Genomic DNA, 25,595 nt, shown 5'->3' on the forward strand with positions numbered 1-25,595 from the left:
AAGAAACCTCACAGAGATTTTCAAACAAGAAGCTGAAAACATGGCAACCGAGCTTAATAATGAAGGAGATGCAAGAATAGTTCTTGGTGACTACACCATACCAACTTCTGATTTCTATGGAAGAAGTATCTCTATATCTGCCATTAGAGCAAATAAATTTGAGCTTAAGCCTCAATTAGTCTCTCTAATGCAACCGAATTATAAATTCCATGGACTTTCACTGGAAGATCCATATCAGTTTCTATCTGAATTCTTACAAATCTGTGACACTGTTAAGACCAATGGAGTGGATCCTGAGGTCTACAAACTTATACTTTTTCCCTTTACGGTTAGAGACAGAGTTAGGATATGGTTGGGCTCTCAACCTAAAGAAAGCCTTGACTCTTGAAAAAAAATTGGATAATGCTTTCTTGGCCAAGTTCTTTCCACCTCAGAAGATGAGCAAAATCAGAGTGAAAGTTCAAACCATCAGACAAAAAGAAGGTGAATCCCTCTATGAAGCCTGGGAAAGATACAAGCAACTGATCCGGAGATGTCCTCCTGACATGCTCTCAGAATGGTCTATCCTAGGTATATTCTATGATGGCTTGTCTGAGATGTCCAAAATATCATTGGACAGCTCTGCAGGTGGATCACTCCACTTGAAGAAAACGCCTGCAGAAGCAAGAGAACTCATTGAGATGGTTGTAAACAACCAATTTATGTACACTTCTGAGAGAAACCCTGTGAATAATGGGATAGCTCAGAAGAAAAGAGTTCTTGAAGTAGACACTCTGAATGCCATATTGGCTCAAAACAAGATCTTGACCCAGCAAGTCAATATGATCTCTCAGCATTTGACTGGAATGCAAGCTGCAGCTGGCAACACCCAAGAAGCTTCCTCTGATGTAGAAGCTTATGATCCTGACCAACCCATGATAGAGGAGGTGAATTACATGGGACAATCCTATGGAAATACCTACAACCCCTCATAGAGGAATCATCCTAACCAAGGTTCAGAAAACCGGACCGGTCATCAAACCGCTCTAGTCACTGGTTCACTGGTTTACTGGTCTAACCGGTTCAACCGATGGTTCAACCGGAAAAACCGTTTTAGAGTAGAATAATAAAAAAATTATAAATACACATCCTAAAATATAATTATAGTCTGATAAAAATTTTAAAATATCTTCGAAATTAAAAACACTACATAAAATATCATCAACCAAATACATATGATCTTATCAAAATCCAAACTCAAAAGTTAAATAGTAATAAAAGCATATGTAAATATTAAATCCCAACATCATTGTTTATCAATTATCAAAATCCGCAAGAACTTATTGCAAATCTGCTTCGGTGGGATGATCTTCACCTTCATTCCCACCCTGATCAGCAGAAGAAAGAGATGCAGCATAAAGACCACTACTACCACCACCACTTTGATATAAATCAGCATCAATTTCACCTAATACAATAGAAATGTTATCATTATATTATAAACTAAGAACATTCTAATAAATCATTAGAAACTAAATATACTATACTCACGCAATAAGTCATCCACATTACTAGGAAGATCAGGCTCTTTCTCTACAACCTCTTCAGTCACCCAGAAGTCAACTTGACTGATACTTTCATAATCAATTGGATCATGTTGTGTCTTTTGCTTTCTTTTTTCTTTTTCCTTCCTAAAAAGTTAAATACAATATATAGAGATTTAATAATTTACAAATTTATTATGATAAAGATTACAAATGAAACAATATAGTATTTCATGAAACATATATTACCTGGATTTAAGACGCAAATTATAGGTAACATAAACAATGTCATTGAGTCTATCATGCTCCAATCTATTTCTTCTTTTTGTATGAATCTGGTCAAAAAGGCTCCAATTTCTCTCACACCCAGAAGAAGCAGATGCTTGGCTAAGAATGCGAACAGCTATCTTTTGTAGACATGGAGCAGAGCCTCCGAATAACCTCCACCATTCATCTACCAATTATAAAACCATAACATATTATAAGATATTAATTAAGAACATAGGAGCATAAAACAAGTTAAAACAAATATTCAACCATATTCTTACCAGGCTTAAGTTCAGATGCAGCTGGAATAACTTCTTGTCTATCAAAACTTTCCTTCCGATCTCTATATAAATGTATTTCTTTCATTGCCTGAACTGAATCCAAATTGTTACACTTGCAATACAAGGTAACAAGATCAAGCAAACCTCGCATAACATCAGGTGCTTCTTTATAATTTTCATTAAAAAAGAATTTAGGATTCAGGAAGTAAGCTGCCGCATGAAGATCTTTCTTCAAATGCTTGTCCCATCTTGAGTTGATAATATCTGTGTATGGCTGATATGCAGTCTTGGATTGCCTAAACATCTCCTTAATTGCATCTTCTGCCCTTAACATTCCTTCATAAACATACCCCAAAGATGGGGGGTCATCAGCATCAACAACCCTCAGCAAGTAAATCAGAGGGCTCACAAGTTTACATACAGTAAAGCAATTGTCCCAAAATTTTGCATCCAGAATAATAGCACTCACAGCTCTACCAGTAGCACTCCTTCCTAATTTATGATCAGTGAAAATTGAATCTACAACCAATTGTTGCAACTCCTTTTTACGGTCAAAGATGCTCTTCAATGTAATAAACACAGTTGCAAACCGGGTTGCACCAGGACGTACAATTTCTCTCCACTTAGGTCTTTCTCTTAGCCAAGATAAGAAAACTGTATGATTGTACACAAATACTGTGATCTTTGAAGCACGAGTTGCAAGGTTAGAAATATGCGCCATGCTGCTTATATCTTTTAAAATAAGATTAAGGCAATGAGCAGCACATGGTGACCAATAGATATTATCATATTTTCTATTGATAAGCCTACCAGCAGCAACATAATTGGCCGCATTGTCAGTCACAACATGCACAATATTATTTGGGCCAATCCATTCAATCACCTCAGAAAACAAAGTACACAAGTGTGAAGCATTTTTACCATACTAGAAGCATCTACTGATTTCAGAAAGCACAAACCTTTAGAACAATACACCAAAAAATTGATTAACGTTCTTTGTCTTTGATCTGTCCAACCATCAGCCATGAGGGTACATCCAGTTTCCTTCCATGCACTCCTATAACTATCAACTAGCATTTGACTTTCTCTTTTAAGATCAGCCAACAAATGAACCCTTAACTTATCATAAGAAGGCCCCTTGTAACCAGGTCCAATACCAGCAACACCATCCAACATATCTTGGAAATATGGCGACATCACAGCATTAAATGGAATTTTACAATCCAAAAGCCACCGAGCAAATCGTTTATCAACCTCGTGTATCGCCTCTTTGTTTTGCAAAACACTCTTAATACTTGGTTGAGCTCCTGGAGTTGTTCTTGGTGCAAACATAGGAGGAATGACTTTGGCTTTTTTCTTTGGATCGCCTCCAACTCCTTGCTGATTCGAGGTACGCTGCTGTTCCTGTTCTTCTTGGATTGCCTCATCAATTGCATCCTCTACCTCATCACCACCCTCTTCACCAAAACTTACTTTTCTTTTCTTTTTGTTGGCCTGAATATCTTTCAACAAACTTTCCATCTGTTTTTCCACATCATATGGAACTTTAGGACATTTTTTCACGTCTCCGGTAACCTTTGCTAGATGTTTCTTCATCCTGTGAATTCCACCTCCATTGAAAACTTGTAGACAAAATAAACATTGATACTGTGGTTTTCCATTCACTATTTGTAGAGCAACATATTTCCAAGCTAAATCTGTTTTTCCCCTAAGGTTCGAAGAACCTTGTGATTGACTATCGTTAGCACTACGGGAATTAGGATTAGCAGCATCATTCGAAATAGGAGTATCGGCAGGCATGTTATTATTCACAGAATCATTGTTATCAGCAGTTGCTTCTTGATTAATACTATCTTCCATAACTAAAATTAATAAAACATATATGAAATTAAAAACAGCCACAGCAATAAACATTAACAATTCTATCTACATTCTACACAATGAACATTAACAATTATGCAGAACAAATTTGAGAAATTCAGCCAGTCAACAAATATGCAAAACCGAGTCAGTTTCCAGCATTAACAAAGTACAAAACAGTAACAAATTTGAGCTACAAAACAGAAATTTGAGCAACACACAGAAATTGAACTACAAACACAAATTGAACTAGAAACAGAAATTGAGCAACAGTGCAACACACAGAAATTCAGCTGCAAACCAAGTTACCAACAAACAGAAATTGAGCTGCAAATCAAGTTACCAACAACCAGAAATTGAGAAATTGAGCTGCAAACCAAGTTACCAAGAAACAGAATTTGAAGATGCAAACCAAGTTACTAACAAACAGAATTTGAAGTGCAAACCAAGTTACTAACAAAGAAGTTCACAGAGGCAAAGAACAAAGATGAGCAGAGGAAGTCAGTTCACATAGGCAAGTTCAAGTTCACAGAAGCAAGTTGAAGTTCACAGAGGGGAAGTCGAAGTTCACAGAGGCAAAGAATTGAAGAACAAAGATGAGCAGAGACGAGTTACTCACCACGTGACGATGAAGACGATGGGACGGGGCAGATGAAGACGAGGCAGACGGCTGGCTACTGGGCAGGGAACCAGGCGAAGAAGGAGGGTTACTTGGGCTGACGACCAGGCGACGGTGGTTGGGCTGTTGACCGGTGACCGCGGCGACGAAGGAGGGGGCGGTGGCAGGCTGGGGTTCGGGCGTGGAGGGTCAGCTTCAGTCTTCTCTCATTCGCTGTTCTCTTCTCTCACGAAGATGAACAACACAGAACACACAGAATTAGGGATTCGGGGGAAGAAACGGGGGGTGGTTGGGGTCACCGGGTCAGGGTGCTCTTCGGGTCGGGTCGGGTTAAGGGTTTCTTTTTTTTAAAAAAATAATGAAACGACGTCGTTTATGCAGAACCGGCCGGTTACCGGTTCGGCCCAACCGGCCGGTTTTTGGCCGGTTCGCCGGTTCGTCACCGGTTCTTTCCAGGACGGTTTCTGCAGGAGGACCGGACCGTCTGCATCGCCGGTTCGCGGTTAAACCGGTCGAACCGGCCGGTCCGGTCTGGTTTTCAGAACATTGATCCTAACCTTTCATGGAAGGATCAACAGAAGCCGCAGCAAGACTTCAATAATAATCAAGGTGGAAGAACCCATAATAGGTTCAACAACAAACCACCATTCCCATTTTCTCAGAACATATGGAGACTCCTAGGCAGAGCCTTTCTGACTTAGTCATTATAGTCTCCAACCTCTCTAAGACCACTCATAGTTTCATAACTGAAACAAGGTCCTCCATCAGAAATTCGGAGGTACAAGTTGGTCAATTGAGTAAGAGAATCCCCTAGACTCCTCCTAACACTCTTCCTAGTAACACTGAAGTAAACCCAAGAGAAGAGTGCAAAGCCATCACTACTGAAGCTGAGGTCGAATCTAAAGGGAGTAATCTGACATTGAACCCAATGATGAGATCCCTTATTGGGCATTCAATGCCCAATGCTACACCTTTAATGGCGTTGAACGCCATTAAGGAGGACATTACTGGGCGTTCAACGCCCAAACTGGCACAAGAGCTGGCGTTGAACGCCAGTAAGGAGGACTTTACTGGGCATTCAACGCCCGAAATGGCAGAGAAGCTGGCATTGAACGCCAGTGAAGATGTCCCCACTAAGCGTTCAACGCCCAAAAAGCCACAAGAGATGGAGTTGAACGCTAGTAAGGATATTCCTACTGAGTATTCAACACCCACTGATGAAGTCCCTATCCAAGAATTAAAGAAAGCCAAGGCTCATGTAGAGATCATAGAGGTCCCCTTGCAAGCACTCTTGCAATTCATGAGTTCTGATGAATACTCATACTCTGATGAGGATGAGGAAACTAGGGAAGAGAAATTTGCTCGGTACCTAGGAGCTCTCATGAAGCTAAACGCCAAGTTATTTGGAGTAAAGACATTGGAGGAAGAACCTCCAGTGCTTACCAAAGAACTCAATGCTTTGGTTTAGCAGAAGTTTCCTCAAAAGCTTCTAGATCCCGGACGCTTCCTAATTTCTTGCACTATTGGCACCATGACCTTTGAAAAGGCTCTGTGTGACCTAGGGTCAAGTATAAACCTCATGCCACTCTCTGTGATGGAGAAGTTGGGAATCATTGAGGTACAAGCTGCAAATATATCACTAGAGATGGCAGACAAGTCAATGAAAAAATCATATAGCTTAGTACAGGATGTCTTGGTGAAGGTTGAAGACCTTTACATCCCTGCAAGCTTCATAATCTTAAATACTGGGGAAGATGAGGATGAATCCATCATCTTTGGAAGACCTTTCCTAGCCACTGCCAATGCTATCATTGATGTAGGAAAGGGAGAATTGATTTTACAACTAGGAGAGGAGCACATCTTGTTCAAGATGCCTCACCCCAACTCTCCCTCTAAAAAAAAAGAGATAACTGTGCAACACTTAGTGTTCCAACCATCTCTCTCAGTGCAGAGCTTTACTAAGCCCCCAGACACCAATTCTAGGTTTGGTGTTGGGCAGCCAGCAACAAGCACTGAGAATAAAGGTACTAAGACGAAAGTACTTAAAGGCTGGAGGAACCAAAAGATCCTCACAGAAGGCCTCTCACCTGGCATGAGAGTTGTCTTCACCAAGAACCAGTCATTCCATATACAGTGAGTCACATCCTGTCTCTAGAGCATATAGAGCTCATCCATGAGAAGACAGGAAGAAAGTTTACTATAAGGGGCGAAATTCTAAGCCCATATCAATCTCCGTAAGGAGCTAACCATCAAGCTAGTGACGTTAAATAAGTGCTTGTTGGGAGGCAAACCAACTATAGTTATTATTTATATTTTTCTTTGAATTTATTTTTCTTAATCATTTTCTTTAGGTTCATGATCATTTGCATTAGTCAGAACAGAGACAGAAACGTTCAAAAGTGGAAACAGAATACCCTGGAGTACATGTCTTATTGGCGTTGAACGCCAGACAAGAATGCAAGAGTGGGTGTTCAACGCCCACAAAGGGTAACATTACTGGCGTTGAACGCCAGCCAGGAAGCAAAGGCTGGGCGTTCAACTCCCAACAGAGACAGAAGACCTGGCGTTGAACGCTAGGAAGGAGGTCCCTCCTGGGCGTTTAACGCCCTGAGTGGAGCAGCAAGCTGGCATTGAACGCCAGCTTTGGAGTATAAGTTGGGCGTTCAATGCCCATAAGAGGGGCAGGGAAATTGAATTTCCTAGCCTCTCAGGACTAGTGGGTCCCATAGCATCTTCACATATCCCACCTTCTTCTCTATTCTTTTCACACTTCCTCACACACACTTCCCTATAAACCCTCAACCAATTACATCCATACCTATTTCCCAAAACATCATAACTACCACCAACCCCACCCACTAATATTCAAATTTTCCACCCATATTCCCCCCCATTAATTCGAAACCCTAACCATACCCCCCTCATTCCACTTATCCCACACACTACTCATACTCCTTCAACCCTTCTTTGGTCGAATTGTTTTTCTCCCTCCATCTCCATCTATTTTCTTCTTCTTCTACTCCATTCTTCTCTTTTATTTATTTTTGCTTGAGGACGCACAAAGTTCTAAGTTTGGTGTTAGAAAAGCCTTACTTTTTGCTTTCCATTCCTACTTATGGCACTCAAGGTCGGAGAACCCTCTAGAAAGAGGAAAAGAAAGGTCGTAGCTGCCACCTCCAAATCTTGGGAGATGGAGAGATTCATCACCAAAGCCCACCAAGACCACTTCTATGAAGTAGTGGCAAAGAAAAAGGTGATCCCTGAGGTCCCTTTTAAGCTTAAGAAGAATGACTATCCAGAGATCCGACATGAAATCCGAAGAAGAGGTTGGGAAGTCCTAACCAATCCCATCTAAGAGGTTGGGATCTTAATGGTGCAAGAGTTCTATGCTAATGCATGGGTCACGAAAAACCATGACATTAGTGTGAACCCTCATCCTAAGAAATGGAGTACCATGGGCAGAGGGAGAATCTTAGACTTTAGTCCGGAAAGTGTGAGGTTGGCGTTCAACTTGCCTTTGATGAAAGGAAACCCACATCCTTACACTAGAAGAGTCAATTTTGATCAAAGGTTGGATCAAGTGCTCTCAGACATTTGTGTGGAAGGATCATAGTGGAAAAGAGATTCCCAAGGAAAGCCTATCCAACTAAGAAGGCCTAACTTCAAGCCCATAGCTAGAAGATGGTTGGAATTCATCCAATGCTTGATGAGCGGATATTTTATACGCTTTTTGGCATCATTTTCATATAGTTTTTAGTGTGTTTTATTTAGTTTTTATTAAGTTTTTATAGGTTTTAGTGTTAAATTCAAATTTTTGGATTCTACTATGAGTTTTTGTATTTTTGTGCAATTTCAGATAATTTCTGGCTGAAATTGAGGAGTTGGAGCAAAAGTCTGATTCAGAGACAGAGAAAGCACTGCAGATGCTGTCTGGATTTGACCTCCTGGCACTTGGAAGAGCTTTTCTGGAGCTACAGAAGTCCAAATAGATCTTTGGAAAAATGACTTCCAGAGCTTTCCAGCAATGTATTAGCATCCATACTTTGCTTCAAATTAGGAGGCCCAAAACTGGCGTCCAGCGCCCATAGAGGAGAGCCCAGCGTCCAAACGCCCAGAGAGGACCCCCTAGCCAGCGTTTAACGCCCTAGGAACCTCCTAGCACGTGGATCTCATCAAAGCTCAGCCCAAACACTCACGAAGTGCGCCCCCAGAAGTGAATTTTAGCACTAGATAGACTGTTTTACCCTTACTAGTCATTTGTTTAGTTTTTAAGACTTATTTTACAGCCCTCATTAAGGGAGAGAGATGCCTATCATTTACTGTATTTGATTTTTACATTGTATTTTCCTTTCAGTATGAGTTTCTAAACCTCCTAGGTTGAGGGGAGGAGCCCTGCTGAGTCCTATGAATTAATAAAAGTATTACTATTTTTCTTCGATCCGTGTTTGATTAATTCTAAGATGTATATTCGTTCTTCATCAATATGAATGCGTTGAACTGGAATAAGGTTATCACATTCTACATGGGTTCAGAGTGCGTCTTTCATCGGACAATGATGAACCACCAGCTTGACTATAAATTTCTCAGATGGCTAATCCACGACTTCGTTGGGGATTTCTCGAGACATCAGTTCAGCTGATTTACGGGGAGATTAGGGTCTCTGTGGTAGAGGCTAGAACCAAAGGCGCAGCATTCCTCCGATCCAGAAGATTTGACCTTGTGTGTGGCGCTTTGAGTAGGATCATTAAAGAGAATGGACTGCGCGAGCTTCACCCTCAAGTAGAGATAGATCCGCACTAACCCTGGGGTTCAGATCCGGAGGAGTATTGGCGGTTGCTTAAACCAGCGTCAATCACATTCAGCCTGCCATTGAAGAAATCATTCACAAGCAAAGGAAACAATACTACCAAAGTTAATTCAGAAAAACAAAGCAACTCCAATCCGCAACTATATTCCTATTACTGCTTTTTACAATAATCCTAATACAACTCCATATCCAACAACCTTCTGATTTGCCTGACTAAGACCTGCAAGATAACCATAGCTTGCTTCAAACCACAATCCTCGTGGGATCGACCCTGACTCACTCAGATATTACTTGGACGACCCAGTGTACTTGCTGGTACAACTGTACGAAAGTGTGGGAATTCGTGCACCAAGTTTTTGGCGCCGTTGCCAGAGATTGTTCGAGTTTGGACATGTCTTGCTCCCTGGATCTGGTAATTTATTTTATTTTGTTGAATCTTTTATTTTTATTTTCTTCTTCTCTATTTTTCGAAAAATGTAAAAACTTTTTTCAAAAACATTTTTCTTTTCTTTGTTTAATCTTTGTTCTTAATTTGAGTCTTTCCTGTTTTCAGTTTTTAAATCACAAAAATTTTAAAACTTCTTCAAAAACCTTTTTCATACAGTTTATTTTCAAGCATCCTTAGATTTCTTTATTTTTTGTTTGAGTCTTTATTCTTGTTCTTGTTGAGTGAATTTTCGAAAATCTTGAGTCCTTTTTCAAAAAAAAATTTAAATTTAGTGTCTTTTTGTTTGAGTCTTGTTTCAATTCTTTAAGTTTGGTGTCTTCTTGTTATTTTTCTTTTAATTTTCGAAAAATTGTGTTTAGTTTTTCTAAAAATTTTAAGTTTGGTGTCCTCGTCATATTCTTGTGTTCTTCAAATTTTTTTAGTCTTGTTCTTGGTATTCTTGTCAACCTTCAAAGTGTTTTTGGTGTTTTCTTTGTGTTTGGATCTTAAAATTTTTAAGTTTGGTGTCCCTTGGTGTTTTTCCTTCAAATTTTTGAAAACTTGGGGCATTAGATCTAAAAATTTTAAGTTTTGTGTCTTTTACTTGTTTTTCTCTTTCATCATTAGATTCAAAAATAAAAAATATCTTTTTTGCTATTTTTATTTTAACTTAATTTTCAAAAATTACATCATAAAAATTCAGATTTCAATTTTTATCTTATCTTATCTTAGTTTTTGATTTTCAAAAATCGAATCTTTTCAAAATAAAAATCTTATCTTTTTCAAAATCTTATCTTTTTCAAATTTCAAAATTCAAATTTCAACTCTTCAAAATTTAAAATTTTAAAATTTCAAAGTTCAAACTTTAAAATCAATTCTTTTTCAAAATCAAAATTCAAATCTTATCTTTTTAAAATCTTTTTCAAATCTTTTTTGTTTCTTATCTTATCTTTTCTAAATCTCTAAATTTTAAAATAAAATCTTCTTCAAACCTTTCTAATTTCTCATCTCATCTTTTCTTATCTTTTTAATTTCAAACTTTTAAAATTCAAATCTTTTCTTATCTTATCTCTTATCTTATTTTAATTTTAAATCTTTTATTAATTAACTACTTCTCTTCTCTTTCTTCTTTTTCAAAACTTCCTAACTAACTCTTCCCTCTGACTTTTATGGCAGAAACATCTCTGTACCTGCTATTGGAGCTAACAATTTTGAGCTTAAGCCTCAGTTAGTCTCTCTTCTGTAGCAAAACTACAAGTTCCATGGACTTCCAATGGAAGATCTACATCAGTTCTTAGCAGAATTTTTACAGATCTGTGATACTGTAAAGACTAATAGAGTTAATCCTGAAGTCTATAAACTTATGCTCTTTCCCTTTACTGTAAGAGACAGAGCTAAGATATGGTTGGATTCCTAACCAAAAGAGAGCTTAGACTCTTGGAAAAAGCTAGTTAATGCTTTTCTGGCTAAATTCTTTCCCCCCTCAAAGGATGAGTAAGATTAGAGTGGAAGTTCAAACCTTCAGAAAAAGAGAAGGTGAATCCCTCTATAAAGCTTTGGAAAGATACAAGCAATTGAAAAAGATGTCCTTCTAAAATGCTCTCAGAGTGGTCTATCATAGGCGTGTTCTATGATGGTCTATCTGAGATTTCTAAAATTTCATTGGACAGCTTTGCAGGTGGATCACTCCATTTAAAGAAAACACCTGCAGAAGCAAGAGAACTCATTGAAATGGTTGCAAATAACCAGTTCATGTACACTTCTAAAAGGAATCCTGTAAACCATGTGACCTCTCAAAAGAAATGAGTCCTTGAAGTTGATACTCTGAATGCCATATTGGTTCAAAATAAGATCTTGACCCAATAGGTCAACATGATCTCCCAGCATCTGACTGGAATGCAAACTACAGCTGGCAGTACTCAGGAAGCTTCTTCTGAAATAGAAGCTTATGATCCTGATCAACCCACCATGGAGGAGGTGAATTACATGGGAGAACCCTATGAAAACACCTACAATCCTTCATGGAGAAACCATCCTAACCTCTCATGGAAGGATCAGCAGAAACCTCAGCAAGGTTTCAATCACAATCAAGGTAGAAGGAACCATAATAGGTTCAATAATAGAATACCATTCCCATCTTCTCAAGGGAATATGGAAACCTCTAAGCAGAGCCTTTCTAATTTAGTAACTCTGGTTTCCAGCCTCTCTAAGACCACTCATAGTTTCATTAATGAAACAAGGTCCTTGATTAGAAACTTGGAGATGCAAGTTGGTCAACTGAGCAAGAGGATCCCTGAGACTCCTTTTGAAACTCTTCCCAGTAACACTGAGGTGAATCCCAGAGAAGAGTGAAGGCCATAACCATGGAGGTAGAGGCCGAATCAGGAGAAATTAGGAGGGTATTGAACGCCAGTGAAGAAGGTTTCACTGGGCGTTCAACGCCCAATCTGGCAGAATGCCTGGCGCTGAACGCCAGTGAAGAACCCCTCACTAGGCGTTCAATGCCCATCCTGGCAGCAGAGCTGGCGTTGAACGCCAGCCAGGGAGCACTGGCTGGGCATTCAACACCCAAACACCCAGGAACTCTGGCGTTGAACGCCAGTGAGGAACACATCACTAGGCGTTCAATGCCTAACCAGATAGGGTTTCTGGCGCTGAACGCCAGTGAGGAACCCCTCTCTGGGCGTCCAACGCCCAGCCATGCAGCCATTTTGGCGCTGAACGCTAATGAAGAACCCTGATGCACCACTATTTCGTGGTACATTTAGGGCTGAATTGAGTAGATTTTATCCATTATTCTCACACTTATTCATACAATTCGCATGTTTTACATTTTCCTTCCTAATTTTGTGCTGTGATTGAAAACATGCTTCTTTGGCCTTAAATTACTAATTTTCAATCCTCTCTTATTACCATTTGATACCGTGATATGTGTGTTAAGTGATTCCAGGTTTTGCAAGGAAGGAATGGCTTAGAGAATGGAAAGGAAGCATGCAAAAGTGGAAGGAACACAAGAAATTGATGTTTTGAGAAGCTGGCAGCGACGCGTACGCATAGGTGATGCGTACACGTACGTTGCGAGTATAGTTCTTAACCAACAAAAATCCGCTCATCAATTTAGGAAGGTTATCACAAAATTAGAATAAAAATACTGGGAGTATGAGTCCCAGGTCGTCTCCCAACAAGTTGACAAAAGGGTGCTATCTTATTAATCAGGAGCTTTCCGAGAGATTTTTAGAGTTGAATGACAGAAAAATAAATAATTGTAAAATAGCGCAATGAAAATTAAAAGGGAATTATATACTCAAAATAAAAATCCTGGACAGGGGGAATGATTAATGGAAAGTTCTATCCTTGTTGGAATTCTCTCAAGTGTAGTATAAAGAGGTTGTTGTTTTCACTTAGTTAACCCTTACTAAATAAAGGAAAGTCAAGTGATTGAGCTAACTCTTATTCGCAAATCCTAGTCCTCTCCCTTGGGAAGGACTAGCGTTAGTAAATAGAGAATTAGCCAACAATTTTCAATTTAACTAATCACTTGAGCATTCCAACTCAAGTGTATCCTCTTAATCAACCCCCATATCAAGTAGAAAATCTACTCCATTGACATGAATATAACGCTCATAAAAATATAAGAAGAAGACATGATAATTTAAATAAAATAGGGATTGAAAATTAATTAAAGGTAAAAGTAGTTCTCTGTATTAATAAATCCAAAATCCAACATACCTATCTGAACAGGATTAATAAGCAATAAAAAGAGTAAAGGAATAAGAAAACAAACTAGAATAGTAACTTCAACGGAGGTGATGACTCTCTCAATATCCAAAGCAAAAGCATAAAATTAGAAATCTATGAATGTAAAGAAAACCTAGAGGAAGAGTAATTCTCTCTAGATTCAGATCTAAAACTAAAAACTATGCTAATGAGAATGTGTGTTGAGTCTCTGCTCGTTCTCTGGCTCTAGTCTGTGTTTCTAGGCCAAAAACTGGGTCCAAATTCGACCCAAAATTGCCCCCAGTGTTTTCTGAAATTTCTGCAGATCGCGCATGTCACGCGTACGTGTCAGTCACGCGCACGCGTCGCTGGTTGTCTTGGCGTGTCACGCGTATGCATCATCCACGCGCACGCGTCTTTGTGCAAACTCCAATCCACGCGTACGCGTCATGTACGCGCACACGTCACTTGTAAAATCTTCAGATTGCGCTCACACGTGAGCCATGCGTGCGTGTCGCTGCTCGCTGGTTGTCTCCTTTATTTCTTGTGCTCCTTCCATTTTTGCAAGCTTCATTTCTATCCTCTAAGCCATTCCTGCCCTATAAAGCCTGAAAATACTGAACACACAGATCACGGCATCGAATGGTATAAAAAAGGATTAAAATACACAAATTAAGGCTTAGGAAGCAAGTTTTCAACCATAAAACAAAACTAGGAAGGAATTGTAAAATCATGTAAATCATATGAATAAGTGGGCAAGGACTTGATAAAAACTACTCAATTGAACACAAGATAAACCATAAAATAGTGGTTTATCACTGGTGAAGCAGACAAGTGAGGCGTATGCATGGATGATGCGCACGCGTGACCAGGATTTTGTTCAATGACGCGTACGCGTGACCGACGCGTACGCGTAATAGAGCGTCACATGCTGCATTAAACAGAAGACGCTGGGGGCAATTTCTGGGCTGCTTTTGGCCCAGTTTCAAGCCCAAAAGTGAAGATTAGAGGCTGCAGAGTGGAGCTGGAAGGGGAAGGAATCATTCATACTTCATTAATAGAGTTATTAGGTTTTAGATGTAGTTTTCTAGAAAGAGAGACGCTCTCTCCTCTCTCTAGGTTTTAGGGTTTCTAGGTTTAGCTTTTCTCAATTTCAGATTTCTATCTTAGTTTAATTTAGTTTTCTTCTACTCTTACTTGTTCTAGCACTTTAGTTATCTACTTCTCTTATTGATTCCTTTATTTTTTCCATTTAGTTTATGAACTTTTATGTTACTTTAATTTCCTTTTTAATGCAATTTGAGGTATTACATGTTTATTGCTTCTTTCTTCGTTTGTTGTTATTGATTCCTTACAATTGTTAGTCTTAGATTTTACATTCTCTTATTACTTTTCTATGCTTTTATTTTGTACCTACCAAGTGTTTGATGAAATGTTTAGTTAGATTTTAAATTAGATTTTTATGTTCTTAACTTGGATTTATCAATTAGAGACTCTTAATTTGTCAAAATCTCTTGTTGGTTGGTGATTGAAAGTTACTAGTTAGCTTGAGCTTCACTAACTCTAGTCTTTGAATTAGGACTTGTGAACTCAAGTTGAATTGCTCACTTGACTTACCTTCAATTGTTAGAGGTTAAATAAGTGACAGCAAAAGGAAATTACCATCACAAGTGACTATGATAATGGGGATAGGAATTCCAAATCTCAATCCTTGTTAGGACTTTTCTTAGTTGTTATTTTATTTCTTTGTTATTTTACATTACTTGTTCCTTATTTCAAAACCCAAAAATATACTTTTCCATAACCAATAATAACTACACTTCCCTGCAATTCCTTGAGAGACGACCCGAGGTTTAAATACTTCGGTTAATTTTGTTGTGTTTTCTTAAGTGACAAACGATTTAAATATTGATTGAGGTTTAATTGTCGGTTTAGAACTATACTTGCAACGCGACATTTTTGTGAAAATCTTTACCGATATTTTTCCTCCGTCAAACCCCTCACTTGGTGTTCAACGCCCACACACCCAGGGAAGCTGGCATTTTCACGCCAGCAAGAACATCCCTGTTAGGCGTTCAATGCCCAAAAGCATAGAGGAACTGGCGTTTAACGCCAGTAAGGGTGCACAGCAAGGGCGTTCGATGCCCAAAGAGCTATCAGAGCTGGCGTTGAACGCCAGCAAAAACACACCCTTTGAGTGCTTAAGTCCTACTCAAGAACCCTCTATCTCAGAACCAAAGGAAGCCCATGCTCATGTAAAAACCATAGAGGCTCCTTTGAATGCACTCCTGCAGTACATAAGTTCTGATGACTACTCATCCTCTGATGAGGATGAAGACACTAGGGAAGAGCAAGTTGCTCGATACCTAGGAGCTCTTATGAAGCTGAATGCCAAATTATTTGGTACAAAGCCTCTAGAAGAAGAACCTCTACTACTTACTAAAGAACTCTATGCTTTTGTTCAGCAGAGGCTACCTCTGAAGCTTCCAGATCCTGGATGCTTTTTGATCCCTTGTACCATAGGCACTATGACCTTGGACAAGGCTCTGTGTGACCTAGGGTCAAGTATAAACCTAATGCCACTCTCTGTAATGGAGAAGTTGGAAATCCTTGAGGTACAAGCTGCAAATATCTCATTAGAGATGGCAGACAAGACAATGAAGAAGCCATATGGCTTAGTAGAGGATGTCTTGGTGAAAGTTGAAAACCACTACATCCCTATAAACTTCATAGTCTTGGATATTAGAGAGAATGAGGATGACTCTATCATCCTTGGAAGACCTTTCCTAGCCACTGCTAATGCTATCATTGATGTGGCTAAGGGAGAACTGACCCTACAATTAGGGAAGGATCACATCTTATTCAAGATTTCTCATCCCAATTCTCCCTCTAAAAGTGAGATAACTATGCAACACCTAGTGTTCCAACCCTCTCTTTCTGTGTAGAACATTGCAGAGCCCCCAAACATCAATTCTAAGTTTGGTGTTGGACAGTCCTCAACAAACTCTAACCACAAAGGTACTAAGAAGAAAGTACCTAAAGGCTGGAGAGATAAGAAAGTCCCAACTGAAGGCCTCTCACCTGGTATGAGAGTTGTCTTCACCAAGAAGCCAGTCTTACCACATACAGTGAGTCGTATCCTGTCTTTAGAACATGTGGAGCTCATTCATGATAGGACAGGAAGAAAGCTCACTATAAGGGACGAAAATCTGAGCCCATACTCACCTTCGTAAGGAGCTAACCGTCAAGCTAGTGACGTTAAAGGAGCGCTTGTTGGGAGGCAACCCAACCTTAATTAATTATTTCTATTTGGTTTTATTTTGTTTTCAGTTATTTTTAGAGTCATGATCATATGCAGCAGTCAGAACAGAGACAAAATTTCATAGTAGTGAAAACAGAACACTCTGGATGGGGTGTTATTAAAAGTTGAATGCCAGCCAGGGAGTAGCCCCCGGGCGTTCAAACGCCAATGCAGAGAAGTAGGGAATCTGGATTCCCTAGCCTCTCAGGACCAGTGGATCCCACAACATCTTTCACCTACCCCACTTATTCCTACCTACTTTCACAATTCCCCATACACACTTCCCTATAAACCCTAGCCCAATAGCATCCATACCACTTCCCCACACCCATTATAACTCCCACCCAATTCAAAATTAAATATCCCATCCAAAACCCCCATGGCCGAACCTAACCCTACCCCACTCCTATAAATACCCCTCTTCATCACCCTTTATACACACACCTCTCCTACACTCATAAACCCACAAGGCCGAGCCCTCTCTCTCTCCCTCTATCTTCTTCTTTTTTTTCTTCTTCTACTCCATTCTTCTCTTTTCTTTATTTTTTCTCGAGGACGAGCAAAGTTTTAAGTTTGGTGTAGGAAAAACCTAGCTTTTTTTCTTTCCATTACCATTCATGGCACCCAAGATTGGAGACTCCTCTAGAAAGAGGAAAGGAAAGGCAGTAGCCAATCCCTCTTAATCTTGGAAGATGGAGAGATTCATCACCAAAGTTCATCAATACCACTTTTATGAAGTAGTGGCAGAGAAGAAAGTGATCCCTGAGGTCCCTTTCATGCTCAAGAAGAATGAGAATCCATAATCTGAAGAGAGCTTCGGAGAAGAGGTTGGGAAGTCCTAACCAATCCCATTCAGGATGATTGGGATTCTAATGGTGCAAGAGTTCTATGCTAATGCATGGGTTACTAAAAACCATGACACTAGTGTGAACCCAAATCCAAGGAATTGGATCACCATGGTTCAAGGGAGAATCTTAGATTTTAGCCCGAAAAGTGTGAGGTTAGCGTTCAACTTGCCTCTAATACAAGGAGATCTTCATCCTTACACTAGGAGAGTCAACTTTGATCAGAGATTGGATCAAGTACTCTCAAATATCTGTGTGGAAGGAGCACAGTAAAAAAAGGATTCCCAAGGCAAGCCCATTCAATTAAAAAGGCTTGACCTAAAGCCCAAAGCTAGAGGATGGTTGGAATTCATCCAACGTTTCATCATCCCACTAGCAACCGGTCAGAAGTGACTATTGATAGAGCCATCATGATCTATTGCATCATGATTAGAAGTGAGGTGGAAGTACTGATAAACCACTATTTTATAGTTTATTTTATACTGAATTGAGTAGATTTTGTCAACTATTCTCACACTTATTCATGTAAATTGCATGTTTTTAAGTTTCCTTCCTAATTTTGTGCTATGATTGAAAATATGCTTCTTTGTCTTTAAAATTGATAATTTTTAATCCTCTCTTATTACCATTCGATGCCGTGATATATTTGTTAAGTATTTTCAGGGTTTATAGGGCAGGAATAGCTTAGAGGATAGAAAGGAAGCATGCAAAAATGGAAGGAACACAAGAAATTGAGAATTTTAGAAGCTGGTAGCGACGCGTAGCACATGCGTACGCGTACGCATTACCAGTGCAGCAGAAAAGTGACGCATATGCGTGGATGACGCGTACGCGTGATGAGCGTCACGTGCCTCAGTGATGAGCGGATAATTTATACGCTTTTTGGCATTGTTGTTAGTATGTTTTTAGCATGTTTTAGTTAGTTTTTATTATATTTTTATTAGTTTTTATTTAAAATTCACTTTTCTGGACTTTACTATGAGTTTGTGTGTTTTTCTGTGATTTCAGGTATTTTCTGGCTGAAATTGAGGGACCTGAGCAAAAATCTGATTCAGAGGCTAAAAAGGACTGCAGATGCTGTTGGATTCTGACCTCCCTGCACTCAAAGTGGATTTTATGGAGCTACAGAAGCTCAATTGGCGCGATCTCAATTGCGTTGGAAAGTAGACATCCTGGGCTTTCCAGCAATATATAATTGTCCATACTTTTCTCGAGATTTGATGGCCCAAACTGGCATTCAAAGTCAGCCCAAGAATTTCCAGCGTTAAACGCCGGAACTGGCACCAAAGTGGGAGTTAAACGCCCAAACTGGCACAAAAGCTGGCATTTAACTCCAGAAAAAGTCTCTACACGAAAATGCTTCAATGCTCAACCCAAGCACACACCAAGTGGGCCCGGAAGTGGATATTTACGTCATTTACTCATTTTTGTAAACCCTAAGCTACTAGTTTTCTATAAATAGGACCTTTTGCTAGTATGTTATCATCTTTTGGGATCAGAGTCTAATCTTTGAGTAGTTCTATGCTACCTTAGATCATGTTTTGGGGCTGGCCTCACGGCTATGCCTAGACCTTGTTCTTATGTATTTTCAACGGTGGAGTTTCTACACACCATAGATTAAGGTGTGGAGCTCTGCTGCACGTCGAATATCAATGCAATTACTATTGTTCTTCTATTCAATTCAGCTTGTTCTTGTTCTAAGATATCACTTGTTCTTCAACTTGATGAATGTGATGATCCGTGACACTCATCATCATTCTCACCTATGAACGTGTGCCTGACAACCACCTCCGTTCTACCTTCAATTGAGTGTTTATCTCTTGGATTCCTTAATCAGAATCTTCGTGGTATAAGCTAGAATTGATGGCGGCATTCTTGAGAATCCGGAAGGTCTAAACCTTGTTTGTGGTATTCTGAGTAGGATTCAAGGATTGAATGACTGTGACGAGCTTCAAACTCGTGATTGTGGGGCGTTAGTGACAGACGCAAAAGAATCACTGGATTCTATTCCGACATGATCGAGAACCGACAGATGAATAGCCGTGTTGTGACAGAGTGCGTTGAACATTTTCACTGAGGGGACGGGATTGTAGCCACTGACAACGGTGATGCCTAACATACAGCTTGCCATGGAAAGGAGTAAGAAGGATTGGATGAAGACAGTAGCAAAGCAGAGAGACGGAAGGGACAAAGCATCTTCATACGCTTATCTGAAATTCTCACCAATGAATTACATAAGTATCTCTATCTTTATTTTATGTTTTATTTATCTTTTACTCATTCATCATCCATAACCATTTGAATCCGCCTGACTGAGATTTACAAGATGACCATAGCTTGCTTCATACCAACAATCTCCGTGGGATCGACCCTTACTCGCGTAAGGTTTATTACTTGGACGACCCAGTGCACTTGCTGGTTAGTTGTGCGAAGTTGTGATAAAGATTTGAGATATCAATTGAGCGTACCAAGTTTTTGGCGCCGTTGCCGGGGAATTAAATGTCCTAATTACAATTTTGCATTTGTTCCCTGCAATAACAGTGCCAAGTTTTGATCCGGCAACAACACCAAGTTTTTGGCACCGTTTCCGGGGATTGTTCGAGTTTGGACAACTGACGGTTCATCTTGTTGCTTAGATTAGGTACTTTTCCTTTTTATTTTTCGAAATTTTTTTTCAAAAATACAAAAATATTTTCTATTTTGTTCTTCAGAGTTTTTAAGAATGAATTCTAGAGTTTCATGATGATTTGTTGAAGTCTGGCTGGCTGAGAAGCCATGTCTAATCTTTTGGACCGAGGTTTCAACTTATCATCATAAGAGCTTGTTAATTTCTATCAATTTTGCTGTTGTTAGCAATGAGCTGCTAAAGCTTGGCTGGCCATTGGCCATGTCTAGTGTTTTGGACCGAAGCTTTCATTGAAAGCTTGGCTGGCTAGTAAGCCATGTCTAATTCCTGGACCGGAGTCTTAGACTAGCATTGCAATGATTCCTGGAATTCTTATTAAAAGTTTTAATTCTCTTTATTTTCTTCTCTATATAATTCTCGAAAATCACAAAAAAAATTTTAAAACCATAAAAACCAAAAATATTTTATGTTTCTTGTTTGAGTCTAGTATTAATTTTTAAGTTTGGTGTCAATTGCATGTTTCTATTTTTCTTGCATTTTTCGAAAATTACATGCATGTGTCTTCATTTATCTTCAAGTTGTTCTTGATGATTTCCTTGCTCTGATCTTTAAATTCTCTTGTTTAGTGTGTTTTGTTGTTTTTCATATGCATTCTCAATTTGTTAGTGTCTCCTATATGAAAATTTTTAAGTTTGGTGTCCTGCATGCATTGTTTATTTGATCTTAGTTGCATTTTTATTGTTTCTCATCATCAAAAAATTCAAAAATATTTTTCAAAACTATGTCTTTTCAAGTCAATAATACAGAGAATTGAAGATTCAGAACATTCAGCAGAGGAATCAAACAGAAAAAGCTGGGCGTTCAAAACGCCCAGTGAAGAAGGAAAACTGGCGTTTAAACGCCAGCCAGGGTACCTGGCTGGGCGTTTAATGCCTAAAAGGGTAGCATTTTGGGAGTTAAACGCCAGAATGGATACCATTCTGGGCGTTTAACGCCAGGATGACACAAGAGGGAAGATTTTGTTTTTAATTCAAATTTTTTTTCAGGTTTTCATAATTTTTCAAAATCAAATCTTTTTCAAATCATATATTTTCAATCATATATTTTCAAAATCAATTTCTTTCCATTTTCAAAAATACTTGCTAACAATTAATGGTTTGATTCAACATTTCAAGTATGTTGCCTTTTCTGTTGAGAAAGGTTTAATGTTTGAATCATATCTTTTCTTGTTAGCCAAGTCATTAATTTCAAAATCAAATCTTTTTAATTTGTTTTTCAATCATATCTTTTCAATCATATCTTCTCAATCATATCTTCTTAATCACATCTTTTTCAAAATAGTTTTCAATCATATTTTTTTGATTTCTAAATTCAAAATCTTTTTCAAAAAAAAATCACTTTATTTCTTTCCCAACTTCAATTTTTGAAAATCATTCATCCAATTTTCAAAATTTCTTTTAATTATTTCAAAATCTTTTATTTTATTTTCAAAAAAATTCTTCCCCTCTTCTCACATCCTTCTATTTAAGGACTAACACTCCTCCACTATCAATAATTCGAACTCTATCCCTCTTGATAAGTTCGAATTCTTCTCTTTCTACCTCTTCCTTCTATTCTTCTTTTCCTCTGACACCTCAAGGAATCTCTATACTGTGACATAGAGGATTCCATATTTTCTTGCTCTCTTTTCTTTCATATGAGCGGGAGCAAAGACAAAGGCATTCTTGTTGAGGCTGATCCTGAACCTGAAAGGTCCTTAAAGCGAAAGCTAAGAGAAGCTAAGGCATAACTCTCTGTAGAGGACCTAACAGAAATCTTCAAACTAGAAGAAGATATGGCAGCCAAAAATAACAACAATGCCAACAATGTAAGGAAGGTGCTGGGTGACTTTACTGCACCTACTCCCGACTTCTATGGGAGAAGCATCTCTATCCCTGCCATTGGAGCAAACAACTTTGAGCTTAAGCCTCAATTAGTTTCTCTGATGCAACAGAATTGCAAGTTTCATGGACTTCCATTAGAAGATCCTCATCAGTTCTTGGCTGAATTCTTGCAAATCTGTGACACTGTCAAGACCAATGGGGTTGACCCTGAGGTCTATAGACTTATGCTATTCCCTTTTGTTGTAAGAGACAGAGCTAGGATATGGTTGGATTCACAACCTAAGGAAAGCCTGAACTCTTGGGAGAAGCTAGTCAATGCCTTCTTGGCAAAGTTCTTTCCACCTCAAAAATTGAGTAAGCTTAGAGTGGAAGTCCAAACCTTCAGACAGAAGGAAGGTGAATCCCTCTATGAAGCTTGGGAGAGATACAAGCAATTGATCAGAAGGTGCCCTTCTGACATGCTTTCAGAATGGAGCATCATAGGTATCTTCTATGATGGTCTGTCTGAACTGTCCAAGATGTCATTGGACAGCTTTGCTGGAGGATCTCTTCATCTGAAGAAGACGCCTGCAGAAGCTCAGGAACTCATTGAAATGGTTGCAAATAACCAATTTATGTACACTTCTGAGAGGAATCCTGTGAATAATGGGACAAGTCAGAAGAAAGGAGTTCTTGAGATTGATACTCTGAATGCCATATTGGCTCAGAACAAAATATTGACTCAGCAAATCAATATGATTTCTCAAAGTCTGTCTGGAATGCAAGCTGCACCAGACAGTACTAAGGACGCTTCATCTGAAGAAGAAGCCTATGATCCTGAGAACCCATCAATGGAAGAGGTGAATTACATGGGTGAACCCTATGGAAACACCTACAATCCTTCATGGAGAAACCATCCAAATCTCTCATGGAAGGATCAACAGAGACCTCAACAAGGCTTTAACAATAACAATGGTGGAAGAAACAGGTTTAGCAATGGCAAGCCTTTTCCATCATCTTCTCAGCAGCAGACAGAGAACTCTAAGCAGAACCACGCTGACTTAGCAACCATGGTCTCTGATCTAATTAAAACCACTCAGAGTTTCATGACTGAAACAAGGACCTCCATTAGAAATTTGGAAGCACAAGTGGGTCAGCTGAGCAAGAAAGTTACTGAACTCCCTCCTAGTACTCTTCCAAGCAATACAGAAGAGAACCCAAAAGGAGAGTGCAAGGCCATAAACACAATCAACATGGCTGAATTTGGAGAGGAGGAAGAGGAAGTGATTGCCACTGAGGAAGACCTCAATGGACGTCCACTGGCCTCCAATGAGTTCCCTAATGAGGAACCATGGGAATCTGAGGCTCACACTGAGACCATAGAGATTCCATTGGATTTACTTCTGCCATTCATGGGCTCTGATGAGTATTCCTCCTCTGAAGAGGATGAAGATGTCACTGAAGAGCAAGTTACTAAGTACCTTTAAGCAATCATGAAGCTAAATGACAAGTTATTTGGTAATGAGACTTGGGAGGATGAACCCCATTTGCTCACCAAAGAACTGGATGACTTGACTAGGCAGAGATTACCTCAAAAGAGACAGGATCCTGGGAAGTTCTCAATACCTTGTACCATAGGCACCATGACCTTTGAGAAGGCTTTGTGTGACCTAGGGTCAAGTGTAAACCTCATGCCTCTCTCTGTAATGGAGAAGCTAGGGATCCTTGAGGTACAAGCTGCAAGAATCTCACTAGAGATGGCAGACAATTCAAGAAAACAAGCTTATGGACTTGTAGAGGATGTTTTGGTAAAGGTTGGAGACCACTACATCCCTGCTGATTTCATAGTCCTAGAGACTGGGAAGTGCATGGATGAATCCATCATCCTTGGCAGACCCTTCCTAGCCACAGCAAAGGCTGTGATTGATGTTGACAGAGGAGAATTGATCATTCAAGTGAATGAAAAATCCCTTGTGTTTAAGGCTCAAAGATATCCCTCTGTAACCATGGAGAGGAAGCATGAAGAGCTTCTCTCAAAACAGAGTCAAACAGAACCCCCACAGTCAAACTCTAAGTTTGGTGTTGGGAGGCCACAACCAAACTCTAATTTTGGTGTTGAACCCCTACATTCAAACTCTAAGTTTGGTGTTGGGAGGTTCCAATATTGCTCTAAACATCTGTGAGGCTCCATGAGAGCCCACTGTCAAGCTACTGACATTAAAGAAGCACTTGTTGGGAGGCAACCCAATGTTATATCTATCTATTTTCCATTGTTATTTTATGTTTTCTATAGGTTGATGATCATGTGAAGTCACAAAAACAATTGAAAAAGCAAAAACAGAATGAAAAACAGAGAAAAAAACAGCACACCCTGGAGGAAAAGCTTGCTGGCGTTTAAACGCCAGTAAGGGCAGCAAATGGGCATTTAACGCCCAGTCTAGCACCATTCTGGGCGTTTAACGCCAGGATTGGCAGAAAGGGGCATTTTTGCATGCCACTCGGTACAGGGATGAGCTATCCTTAACACCTCAGGATCTGTGGACCCCACAGGATCCCCACCTACCCCACCACTCTCTCTCTTCTTCACCCATTCACCAATCACCTCAATACCTCTTCCCCAAAAACCCCTCACCTATCAAATCCCACCATTCTCTTCACCACTCACACCCATCCTTCATAAAACCCCACCTACCTCACCACCCAAATTCAAACCACTTTAACTCCCAAACCCACCCATACTAGCCGAACCCTACACCCCTCTCACCTCCTATATAAACCCATCTTCACTCCTTCATTTTCACACAACCTAAACACTACTTTTCCCCCTTGGCCGAACCACAAAGCCTCCTCCATCTCCTCCATTTTCTTCTTCTTCTACTCTTTTTTCTTCTTTTGCTCGAGGACGAGCAAACCTTCTAAGTTTGGTGTGGTAAAAACGTTGCTTTTTGTTTTTCCATAACCATTTATGGCACCTAAGGCCGGAGAAATCTCTAGAAAGAGGAAAGGGAAGGCAAAAGCTTTCACCTCCGAGTCATGGGAGATGGAGAGATTCCTCTCAAGGGTGCATCAAGACCACTTCTATGAAGTTGTGGCCATGAAGAAGGTGATCCCCGAGGTCCCTTTTAAACTCAAAAAGAGTGAATATCCCGAAATCCAACATGAGATCCGAAGAAGAGGTTGGGAAGTTCTTACCAACCCCATTCAACAAGTCGGAATCTTAATGGTTCAAGAATTCTATGCTAATGCATGGATCACCAAGAACCATGATCAAAGTGTGAACCTGGACCCTAAGAATTGGCTTACAATGGTCTGAGGAAAATGCTTAGACTTTAGTCCGAAAATTGTAAGGTTGGCATTCAACTTGCCCATGATGCAAGGAGATGAACACCCCTACACTAGAAGGGTCAACTTTGATCAAAGGTTGGACCAAGTCCTCATAGACATTTGTGAAGAGGGCGCT

At 39.6% G+C, this 25,595-nt stretch overlaps 2 protein-coding genes and 1 non-coding gene across 3 annotated transcripts; all 3 read right to left on the reverse strand.

Moving 5' to 3' along the window:
• Positions 1–1,304: 1,304 nt before the first annotated feature.
• Positions 1,305–2,294, reverse strand: LOC112758861 (uncharacterized). Its single transcript, XM_025807644.3, has 4 exons — positions 2,072–2,294; positions 1,773–1,977; positions 1,531–1,670; positions 1,305–1,447 (listed from the first exon to the last, which is right to left on the reverse strand). Exons 1-4 carry the CDS (start codon positions 2,220–2,222, stop codon positions 1,320–1,322), a joined length of 624 nt encoding a protein of 207 aa, XP_025663429.1. The 5' UTR covers positions 2,223–2,294; the 3' UTR covers positions 1,305–1,319.
• LOC112757367 (uncharacterized) lies at positions 2,263–3,871 on the reverse strand. Its single transcript, XM_025805954.1, has 3 exons — positions 3,047–3,871; positions 2,422–2,954; positions 2,263–2,335 (listed from the first exon to the last, which is right to left on the reverse strand). Exons 1-3 carry the CDS (start codon positions 3,869–3,871, stop codon positions 2,263–2,265), a joined length of 1,431 nt encoding a protein of 476 aa, XP_025661739.1.
• An 18,641-nt stretch (positions 3,872–22,512) lies between these two features.
• Positions 22,513–22,620, reverse strand: LOC112760489 (small nucleolar RNA R71). The gene has a single exon (XR_003180926.1). It is a non-coding gene; the product is annotated as a small nucleolar RNA R71 (small nucleolar RNA).
• Between the last annotated feature and the right edge of the window lie 2,975 nt (positions 22,621–25,595).

The sequence above is a fragment of the Arachis hypogaea genome, chromosome 16 (assembly GCF_003086295.3).
Source record: "Arachis hypogaea cultivar Tifrunner chromosome 16, arahy.Tifrunner.gnm2.J5K5, whole genome shotgun sequence".
Classification (NCBI taxonomy): domain Eukaryota; kingdom Viridiplantae; phylum Streptophyta; class Magnoliopsida; order Fabales; family Fabaceae; genus Arachis; species Arachis hypogaea.

Coding starts and splice junctions, on each gene's coding strand:
- LOC112758861 (XM_025807644.3), bottom strand. CDS start 2,222: ATGCGAGGTTTGCTTGATCTTGTTACCTTGTATTGCAAGTGTAACAAT. Junction 1,978..2,071: donor TGCATCTGAACTTAAGCCTG/GTAAGAATATGG, acceptor TATAATTGGTAG/ATGAATGGTGGAGGTTATTC. Junction 1,448..1,530: donor TAATGTGGATGACTTATTGC/GTGAGTATAGTA, acceptor CTATTGTATTAG/GTGAAATTGATGCTGATTTA.
- LOC112757367 (XM_025805954.1), bottom strand. CDS start 3,871: ATGCCTGCCGATACTCCTATTTCGAATGATGCTGCTAATCCTAATTCC. Junction 2,955..3,046: donor GAACGTTAATCAATTTTTTG/GTGTATTGTTCT, acceptor TTGTTTTCTGAG/GTGATTGAATGGATTGGCCC. Junction 2,336..2,421: donor GATGACCCCCCATCTTTGGG/GTATGTTTATGA, acceptor AGCCATACACAG/ATATTATCAACTCAAGATGG.